This window comes from Glycine max, chromosome 7 (genome assembly GCF_000004515.6).
Source record: "Glycine max cultivar Williams 82 chromosome 7, Glycine_max_v4.0, whole genome shotgun sequence".
NCBI lineage: Eukaryota > Viridiplantae > Streptophyta > Magnoliopsida > Fabales > Fabaceae > Glycine > Glycine max.
Window position 1 is genome coordinate 3,263,349 of NC_038243.2, and position 10,684 is coordinate 3,274,032.

The following is a 10,684-nucleotide window of genomic DNA, read 5'->3' on the forward strand; positions in this document are numbered from 1 at the left end:
CGGATTCATTTGAAAGCTATTTTTTCTAATATATATTTTTCCATACTTGTAGATCTAAAAATTGAATGCATGAAGAACAAGATTATGAAAAAAAATAGGAACAAGATAATGATATTTTTATAATTCTTTAAAAAATAAAATATAATAATAAAAATATTTTTTTCAAAACAAATAGGTTTAAATTAAATTAACCCTCTCAAATAACTTGATAATGCTATACAAGAATGAAAATAGTTTGAGAGGGAAATATTTCAGTCCATTTTCCCCCATCTTTTATCTCTTAACTGTCCATGAAGTCATGGATAAAAATGTAATCTGTGTTCACTCTGCCGACCTCATATGTATAGTGATGGTGTAATCCCGAAGGAACTGATATACTTTTTGTGCATCATGATTTGTGAATTTTCTTTTTCTTCTTTGACCTTATGAAATACGAAGCAATAGCAGCAAAAGAAAAATTCGGCATTCAGTCCATCGAACCTTTTAGAAGTGTAGAATCTGTATTTGGAATTTAATCCCATCGTTATCGAAGGCTAGAGACTAGAGTAATTTCTTAGTAGTTAGTATACAACCTACGTAATAAAATTTGAATAAAAAAAATATATTTTTTTTTGGAATTTTTTATACGTATTGTTTAGTTTTCCATTTATAAACATTTATCATCGTTTTAGTAATTTTTTATGAAATTTTATAAATTTCGAAACTTTAATTTAGATAAGAAATAAACAAGTTTCAATATGTAATTAATAAAAAAAAAATCAATTTGTTACAACCATAATTCTTTCAGACAATCATTACTAAGTAAGTTTAAAGGTTCGGAACTACTTTTTTACTTTAAAAAATACCGGCAACAGCTTAGCAAACATGTACATGTAAAAAAGTTCTATTACATTTATTTATTTATGAAATGATTTTAAATCAAAAGAGATAAAAAATACTTTTCATATTTAAGACAAAATAATAAAAGAAATAAATTAATGACTACAATAATATTACTCTTAACATGTGCATGCGTGTGTTACCTAAATCCTATTATTAATATTTTTTATTATTAATTATTGGTATAACAATGTAAGATGATATTTTTAAAGCTACATTCGCGGGTGTGGACTTTTTTAAGGTACTAAGTATTTTATCCTCAAAATTGGATAAAATCATTATATCAGAAGGAAATATGTTGTTGAAAAAAGAGGCTCCATTAAAATGTTTAACCAATTTTTTTATAGCAGAAATTACTTATTAATTGATATTTTATACTAATATTATGATTAAAAAAAAGACAAAGAATGAGAGGATTTCTTTAGTGTTACTTAGCCTCTATTTAGTACATATCCAAATAAGCAAAAACTAATTTAATTAGAAAATCAGCTTCTTTTCTTAACTGAAGTCATATTAAATTCGTTTTCTATGCAGATTTCTCTCAATTGATAATAATAATATAATATTGTGTGTCCTTTTTTTTTTTCTTGTAACATAGGTTTCTCCCAATTTATAAGATAGATCTTTTGTGATTTATTATGTGAGGGAGGTTCGAGTAAAGTTAAAAATAGTAAGAATTTCAAGTAAGATATCACTAAAAAGAGCTTCTATATATTACACAAGTAAGTTATATATTTACAAAACAATCGTGTTATGGGCTTTAGGGAACATATAAAGAGTATGCCTAAACATTGAAAGTGTATAACTTTTTTTGAATTAAATACATTTCAAGCAACTTGGAATGATAGCCATGCCATTTTCTCAAACATATGCCCCCTAGTAAACTCCTAAATGTTTAAAGTTAAATATATAGATTTTCTATTGAGTTTCTTTCTTAAAGTTTCACCTTCACCAAATCTCATTTACTTTTGTTCCTCTGACCAGACCTGAATTAAACCCCATAATAATTCCCTTTACATGTGCCCACCAAAAAATCTAGGAATTAATTGCCAAGAACCGAAACAGGAGTGAAACACCTTATCGCCAAAAGACCAGCACTGGATGAAATTAACTAGAAAGAAATAGCTGTCTAGAATGAGGTCAGTCATTAGCAACATCATAGAAAGTTACATAGCTTCTCTAACAACTTGTTCGTTTTATGGTCTGAACATCCAGAACAACTTATGTTGTCAACATTCAAAGTCAATTAGGATATATGGGACCACATAAACCAAATGATCTTGGAAGCCAATAACGTATTTCTTCCTACATCGAACAAGTGCTACGTGATTTCCATATCTTATTAACATAAATTATTGGCTGCTGACAGCTTCTTGTTGCCCCCGTTTCCTAAATTCTCTTCTAAATATATCTACCTTATCTATCACCAAGTGGGGTGCATTAACTGTGAATGAAAAAAAAAAAAATTATGCGTTAGTAAAATAGTTTTATATTATAATTATAAATTATTATATATAAAAATTTATTCATTTTTATGATAATTATTTTTAAAATTGTATTAATGATAATTTTTTATTAGTTAATAATGTAAATATTTTACATTAATAATGCTGAGTCATTAACCTCGTATTTAATTTGATGCAAGTAGTTTGAAATACCAGGTTCCACCTCAATGGCAACAACGGTTTCTGTATTCTAATTTTCAAACGTAAGATCGCTCATCTGTATATTGTTTATTTTCAGTACTCCAGCAAAGTACATCGGGGAATAATTAAATAAATGCAATTTCCTTTCATGAATTTTAAAAGGTAGCAACTAGCAATGAAGTTTCAGTTAATTTAATGTCTCAAAATAGTAGCTAGCCAGTGTGTTTAGTCATGTCAATCGGGCTCAGCGAGCTTCAGCGCAGTAGGTACATCCCATATTCATCTTAATAGGCATGTTTTCATTGACATTTACTCTGTTGGTAAATACATGCCTCAAAATATTTATGGATATTTACTAACAGAATTTATATTTTATTATTTGGGGAAACGATTTTTGAACAAAAGTGGACAACAGGCTGTTCTCCATTTTGATTTTGGAATTGAATTTTTAATATGCACATAAGAAAGAAATAGAGATAATTATATATTAGTCTTAATTTTTTATGTTTAAATAATGAAATTGATAGTGTTAACATGCCTCATCTCTACTAGAAAGCATAACTCAAAATACTCTTTACAAAAAACTAAAGCGATATTCCTTACAAATGAATCAGACTTGACTACAAAATCAAACTTAGAAAAGAACGAATTAATGTTGAAATTTTGTAAGGAATATTTTACTCATATTTTGCCTAGACTGGGGTTTCTGAATAAAATTTGTGATAGCTTATAACTGATAACCTAAACATGAGATTCGTGGTAGCAGTGCATGTTCATAGTCATGTAGTAGTAAGATTTGCGATGGAGAGTGTATAGTGCAACTAACAATATATGAATCAAGGTTGACGGCTTGGCTTGGCATCTTTGGAACCGCTTGTTCCATGGTATCTAGAATTAGGTTTGATTTGATTTGGTGAAGAAACAAACTAGCCATCAGGATTATTATTGAAGAAGCTTCTCCGGTGTTGTTATTTTCATAAATCAATTAACTATTTCTAATTTCCATCACATGGATGGAGAGTCCCTTAATAAATGTTTTATAGCACAAGGGAGAAAAAACATTGAAATCAAAAGCAAGTCCCTTAATACCGTTTACATTACTTTAGAAAGATGGATAAGTATTACTAAGACTTTATAATATAAGCCGAAGTCCTGCACCAAATGACATAAGATAAATTTTATCGATTACCCTGGCCTACACGGGAGAAAAAAAAAAATACAATGATAATGAAATGAAATGTGTTAGGTTACTTTATAAAAGTCTTTCAAAAGAATTAGCCCCCAAACCTTTAAGCCTTGGTTTTGTAACACCTATAAAAGCAGAACCATCTAACTTGATTTTAGCATCAACTGATAAAGCTATCAAACTCACTTAGCCGGCACAAAAACAACTTAATAGAAAATGCCTTCCAAGAGGCTTCAATGGAGATCCTTAGTACTTGGTTGTTTCAAGGCCACCAAGAACCAATCCTTGGAATCTCCAAACATAGTTTCCAAGAAGTCATCTTCAAGTAGAATCTTCCTTTCTGATTTAAGCCTAAGCGATTATTCATCAGTTTCTATCATGAGTGATTTATCCAATTCTCTTGTGGGATCAAATCTTCGTATTTTCACCTACCAGGAGCTCTCAGAGGTTACACACAACTTCAGCAAATCCAACTATCTTGGGGAAGGTGGGTTTGGGAAGGTTTTTAAAGGGTTTATTGATGACAATCTTAAGCCTGGATTGAAAGCTCAGACTGTGGCAGTTAAGGCCTTAAACTTGGATGGAAAACAAGGCCATAGAGAGTGGTTGGTAAGAATATGCTGAACCCTTCAAATTTCAATATCACCATCCATATTAATTCCTGTCTTTCAAGTGATGAATTTGACTGATTCTTTTTTTTTTTTTGTACTACATAGGCTGAAGTAGTCTTTCTGGGACAATTGAAACATAGGCATCTGGTTAACTTAATTGGCTACTGCTGTGAAGATGAGCATAGGCTTCTTGTGTATGAATACATGGAGAGGGGCAATCTAGAGGAAAAGCTTTTCAAAGGTACATCATACATGCATGCCTTTGCTCTCATTATGAAAGAAAAAAGTGACACAAAACAACAGTTAAAACATTTTCTCTATACAATTTCCTCTTCAATGATTTCTTACAAAATGGTAACCCTTTTAAAATGCAGGTTACTTAGCAGCCTTGCCTTGGCTAACAAGAATCAAAATAGCAATTGGGGCCGCAAAGGGACTTATGTTTCTTCATGAAGAAGAGAAACCAGTCATATATAGAGATATCAAGGCCTCAAACATTCTATTGGACGCTGTAAGTCCTCATTAGCCTTTTTTGTTCACTCAATCTAAAAAGATTATTATTTGTTAACCAATTAAAATTTACACAAATTGACATATATACACCCATTTTCTTCAGGATTACAATGCCAAGCTCTCTGATTTCGGTTTAGCAATAGATGGACCAGAAAAAGACCAAACACACATAACAACTCGTGTGATGGGTACGCATGGTTATGCTGCCCCTGAGTACATCATGACAGGTATTGTATTCCATTTCAAACCAACCCCTTTAATTTCATTAATCAAAGCCAACGTTTTAAATTGCGGGCACATTGGGTCCAAAAACTTTGATGTTGCGGCTGAAATCATGATCACAGACCATTTTTTAAAACCTTGATCAAAATCTTCAATTAATCGATTATTCTTATGCCTTCTTTTTTTTCCCTTCATTAGGCCATTTGACAACAATGAGTGATGTATATAGCTTTGGAGTTGTTCTCCTAGAGCTCCTCACAGGAAAGAAGTCTGTGGACAAGAAAAGACCCACCAGAGAGCAGGATTTGGTGGAATGGGCAAGGCCTTTGTTGAAAGATTCCCATAAACTAGAAAGAATAATGGACACAAGACTTGAGGATCAGTACTCAACAGAAGGGGCTAGAAAATTTGCAGCCTTGGCTTATCAATGTCTTAGCCATCATGCAAAGGCTAGGCCCACCATGAGAACCGTGGTTAGGACCCTAGAGCCTCTATTGGAACTGAAAGATATCCCAGTTGGCCCATTTGTGTATGTGGTACCCAGTGAAGAAGAATCAACCAAAGTGAATGAAAAAGTAACAGAAAATGAGCATGTTGAGATCAACCAAGGTGAGTTAAAAAACAAAGAAAAAGAAGAAGAAGAAAAGGGAGACAAAAAAGAAAAGGGTCACCACCGGCAACGAAAAAGTCGTCGCAATAGACGTCGTGTTAAGCCACTGAGGTCTCTTACTGCTTACTCTGACACTGCTCTGTATAAAACTCTTGGTACAAATCTGTACTCTCCAAAACAATCACAATAAAGAGATGGACATGAACCAGTGTTTGCATGATTCATCTTCAATTCTTGGTGATAATACAATCATAGCTATAGATAGGGAGATTAAAAACTTTGGTCAAATTCCTTGTATATTTTTACCTTAAAGTTCCCGAATTAAACAACATGTAGATAATGTTTTCAACTTTAAACAGCCCCGTTAAAAATGTGGCGGATTTTTTTTAAAAATAAATAAATCACGTGACAATATTTAATTTGAGAACTTGATGGTAAAAATATAAGGAATTTGATGTTTTGTTATGTAAACACAAACATCATAGGAGAAGATAGGGAAATGTATTATTGTATGTCATACAGCTCAAAGTTTTTTTGTTTTTTGTGTAGTTTGATTTTGATGTTTTTTTTACAGAAATTCCAACATGTTTTTTTAAGGACTGATGTTACATGCACGAAAATTTGCCCACGTACTTCTTTAAATTATTCTAATTATACGCACATACATAAATATCTTAGGGAGCTTAAATTTAACACATATCACATTCACACAATTGTGTATAGTTTAGCTTTGTGGTGGAGTGAAGTTTAAAGATTTGTCAAGGTTTTCTAACTTATCGTAACAAATTTGGCCTTTCTAGCTCGTTGAGACTTAGGTCTGAAGCGAGTTAAACTTGAACTGTTTTTGGAATTTTCCACCTTGTTATTGAGAAATGTGTCCTTTCTAATGGTGCCTTAAGTTTGAAGCAAATGAAGATTAAAGAACATAATTGAGCCCTTTACTCTGTTTCTGGCATTTCCTTTTTCTTTCTTTCTTCTCACCCTAAAAAGTCATAAACGTTCATTTGAAAAACTAGTGATTTTGAAAGTGAAATGGGCCAAATTATTTTTAGACTTGATCCGTTTACTTCTGCGGCGTGTTGACAAATGGCTGTTTTTTTAAAACCAAACTTGTGTTGTGGATTAGATTTTTCCAAAACTGTGGCACCTATGTTGTAACGGATATAGATTCATTTTGCTACGCAGATGGTTTTGTATTTCATAATAATTTTTTAAACCACTTTCATTTTGCGTGTGGAGAATGAAGTAAGTAAAATTAATGACTAAAAAATCTTGTCCCGAAGTTGGTTGGTGATAACCATGAAGTGAACCAACCAGTTAAGGAGAAGTTTGGTGTCTGCTAACTGTTATGGTCAACGAATTTCCCAATTTATTAGAATGATAACAGAGGGTTAAATTACTGACAAAATGCGATTAAATTGTCTATGGATTAGATAAATTCGTTCAATTTATTTTTCCTACCACCTTAGTTGATATTAGAATTAATGAGTCAATCTTTTAACTTGGATAATTCGGTAATTGGCTTATCCGTATTCATTCAATGTTCTAGAATTGCAAGAAAACAATTTGATATCAAATCACTCAGAGTTACTCTTTCATTTGGGCTTATATTCATATCACCTTCCTTTACCAACCCCAACCAGCCAATAGTGGGGTTAATGAAAATCACTTGCGGTAAGGCTAAAATCACAAATTAAGAATCTCCAACTATCTTCCGGTGACATGTCAACAATCAAAATAAAGACTAATACTAATCGAATCTAATACCACTAGATAAATATTGGCTCTCAAATTCAACAAAATTTATGGCATTTTCTGGAATGTTGTCATTTACAACCCTCCAAATAACACCATTAAAAAAAAATCTGAAATTCTTTATTTGCTTTAAATAAGTACATGATAAAACACATTCTAGAGTGAAACTGTATAATAATAATAATAATAATAATATATACAAGCAGACATGAAGTTGGTGGTCCAGCAGCCATAAATCTGCAAGCTAAAATAAAATAAGTTTGAAAATTAAACAAGTATTTTGGATTGTTTATAAAAATCAATTTCCACTAACATTTATGAGATAATAAATCATTTTCAAATTGTTAACTTTCCTAAAACCAAATATTGATCACAGAATATGCAAATATCTGAAGTCATATGGAATGACATAATTGTTTTACTTGTTTGTTTGTAAGCCAAATTGTTTATATATATATATATATATATATATATATATATATATATATATATATATATATATATATATATATATATATATATATATATATATATATCAGTGTTTTTATATCAATATGTTGAAGCTGCATTGTTCAACGCAGCAGAACAAAGTTAGGCATCATGCCACTTAGACGAATCAAAATTCTTATAGATATAATTATCTAGTCTAGACTGCGTGTATTCTATTCAAAAGTTGCAAAGGAAGGAAGGCCACATATATGATTCAACATGGGAGAGAAAGAGTTCATTTAACAGGTAGCAATAGCCGATGGACTGAAAATGAAACTGTGACTTGAATATTTGTTGCCAATAAGTTGGACTAGAATGTGTGATCAATTCAATTATCCACCAATCTATATTAATATTGTAATGTAAATGCTAATCAAAATTTTACTTCATTCTTCCATATTTTCGTCTTTCTCCCTGGTGGTAGCTGAACAACACATCCACAATGGGAACAAATCCTGCAGTATATAGTATGTTATGATTACAATGCAGAGCTTTTCTTCCATTTGAGGAACAATTCATTTCACATTAATTTGATATTTTGTTACAGCAAAGAAATAGTGTACGAGTTAGGTAAAGCCCACAATTTTATATCCACAATCCATTCATAAGACAAAGCCTTACAGAAACATTTGGGGGGGACTGGCTTCTCAATTTATTATAATTTAATAGGAGTATGAGTTTCAAATATTAAGCTGCTTTTCCTCATTAAAATTCAATTTTTTCTTTCTTATTCATTTCTTTTCATGGTTTTCTTACATTTTTTTTCTTCACCCCTAGCTACTATCATTCTCATCCAAGACTCTGTCGGCATGTAATACTCGTTTATCATATGTGAATGAAACTCTAATTAGCCTAAAGAAACGTTCACATTATTTTAGAGTAACGCTATTAGGCACAAAATAGTTTCTAGTAAAAGTTGTTATAAATAAACAATGAGAACTCACCAGGTGTTGAATTAGCATTCCTCAGTGGTTAATGTTTTAATTGTAACTGTCAAAATAAAGAAATGCTAACTAAGGTTTCATTCTTGCGTAACAAAAATTAATAGAAACTTGGAGGTGAAGATAGGGCATTTTGTCAATGAATAAAATAATATTATACGTTAGCGTGACAGAATGTACATCTGAATGGGGGAACTTATTGACGGTTATCATCACCACCGCAGCATCAATTTTAACATTTTTCACACCTAGAAAACTATTAACCATATTATAATAAGAAAATTATATTTTAAACTAAATTGCTTAATAGATTTTCAAATTAGCTTACAATATTAAGTTGTTAGCACGTCAATGTCACATGCAAATGACGCATAATAGTTAATTTTCTTCTCGTGTTGGTTTTAAACATTAGAAACTAATGCTAATTATAACACATTTTAGCATTAAAATAAAATTTGGCAACGATAGAGTAAACAAGTTCTAATTGCGTTTGCACCTCATCTCATTTTCAAACACGACGTCATTAATTTTTCCATTCAAAGCACCAATACATAGGAAGAACCCCTCCATACCACAAAATTGTGTTCCCCGTTGGAGCTACCACATCAACAAATGTACTCATTACAGCAGCTAAACATGACAAAAGAAAAGGTAATAATACTATACCGTACGAAACCATTCTGTTCAAAGTAGTACCAGATCCTCATGTTCATATATTGTACATTATTCAATAAATGTTAAATTAAAAAAAAAAAAAAAAAAACATCAGAAGTGGCTACCTTATGCAGAGTTGGTGTGACACGAATTCATAGTTTCTAGCATTTTCAAAAAAGCTCTCAAATACTCCGAGTATAATAATATTCTCTACGATTGATATTTGATTATTTTTTTTTACAGTATAATCCAATGAGATGTGTTCACAGGTTTCACATGACAAATACTGAAACCATTCAAAATTCTTAATTGGAATATTTAACGTGATTATATATTTAAGATTTAAATTTATTTGAATTCTAGACCAATTAAATTAAAACAACCTGCCTTGATTGATTCAGCAAATTAAATTAATCATAATATTAAAACTTATTATTTATTATGTGTAATATATGAATATTTTCTAATTTTAATAAAATTTTAAAATATAGAATGAAAATAAAAAAATAAAGTTACAAGATAAATATATATAACTAATTCAAACAAATAAATATAAAATATAACTAGCTTAAGTTTTTTTAAAAAAAAGGAGTAATTTTTTAAATTTTGAAAAGAATCACTTTAAAAATACAAGTGACTGAGATTCGAAATAAGAAAAAGATATCATAATATAAAAAGGTTAAAAGTGTATAAACATAAAGTTTGAAGAATAAAAAGAAGTTTCGATACAAAACATTTTAAACAATTAATAATTTGAAAATCAAAATTAGTTTGTAATTCAGCTACAGTGTAATGAAGACGACTAACATTGACATGCACTCTGGTCGGGCAATACTCTGAATTATTGCAATCTTCACATCCTTTTCATTTTTTATCTCATTTCACACCTCCATTTATTTTAGATTTTATAGGAATTAGTTTCTGTGATAACTTTTTTAATAAATTATGAAAACTAATTTTCGTAACATAAAAATTAGTTCTCGTAAAAGAGTATTTTTGTCACAAAAATTAACAAAAAGGCGAGTACGAATAGCATGACCTTGCTATTTTGAATCTGATATACAAACAAGCCCGTCTGATCCAAATTGGACACCCGTAAGGCCAAGCCCGTCTCAGTGTCTCAACAGTGTAAGTGACTCCATTTAAAACTTAAAAGATTAGCTGGGCGTGGAGCTAGT

General features: G+C 30.7%; 1 protein-coding gene across 1 annotated transcript; it reads left to right on the forward strand.

The window, feature by feature from the left end:
• The first annotated feature begins 3,829 nt into the window (after positions 1-3,829).
• LOC100790454 (putative receptor-like protein kinase At1g72540) lies at positions 3,830-6,238 on the forward strand. Its single transcript, XM_003528504.5, has 5 exons — positions 3,830-4,320; positions 4,428-4,563; positions 4,697-4,833; positions 4,939-5,062; positions 5,256-6,238. Exons 1-5 carry the CDS (start codon positions 3,928-3,930, stop codon positions 5,855-5,857), a joined length of 1,392 nt encoding a protein of 463 aa, XP_003528552.1. The 5' UTR covers positions 3,830-3,927; the 3' UTR covers positions 5,858-6,238.
• Positions 6,239-10,684: the final 4,446 nt, after the last annotated feature.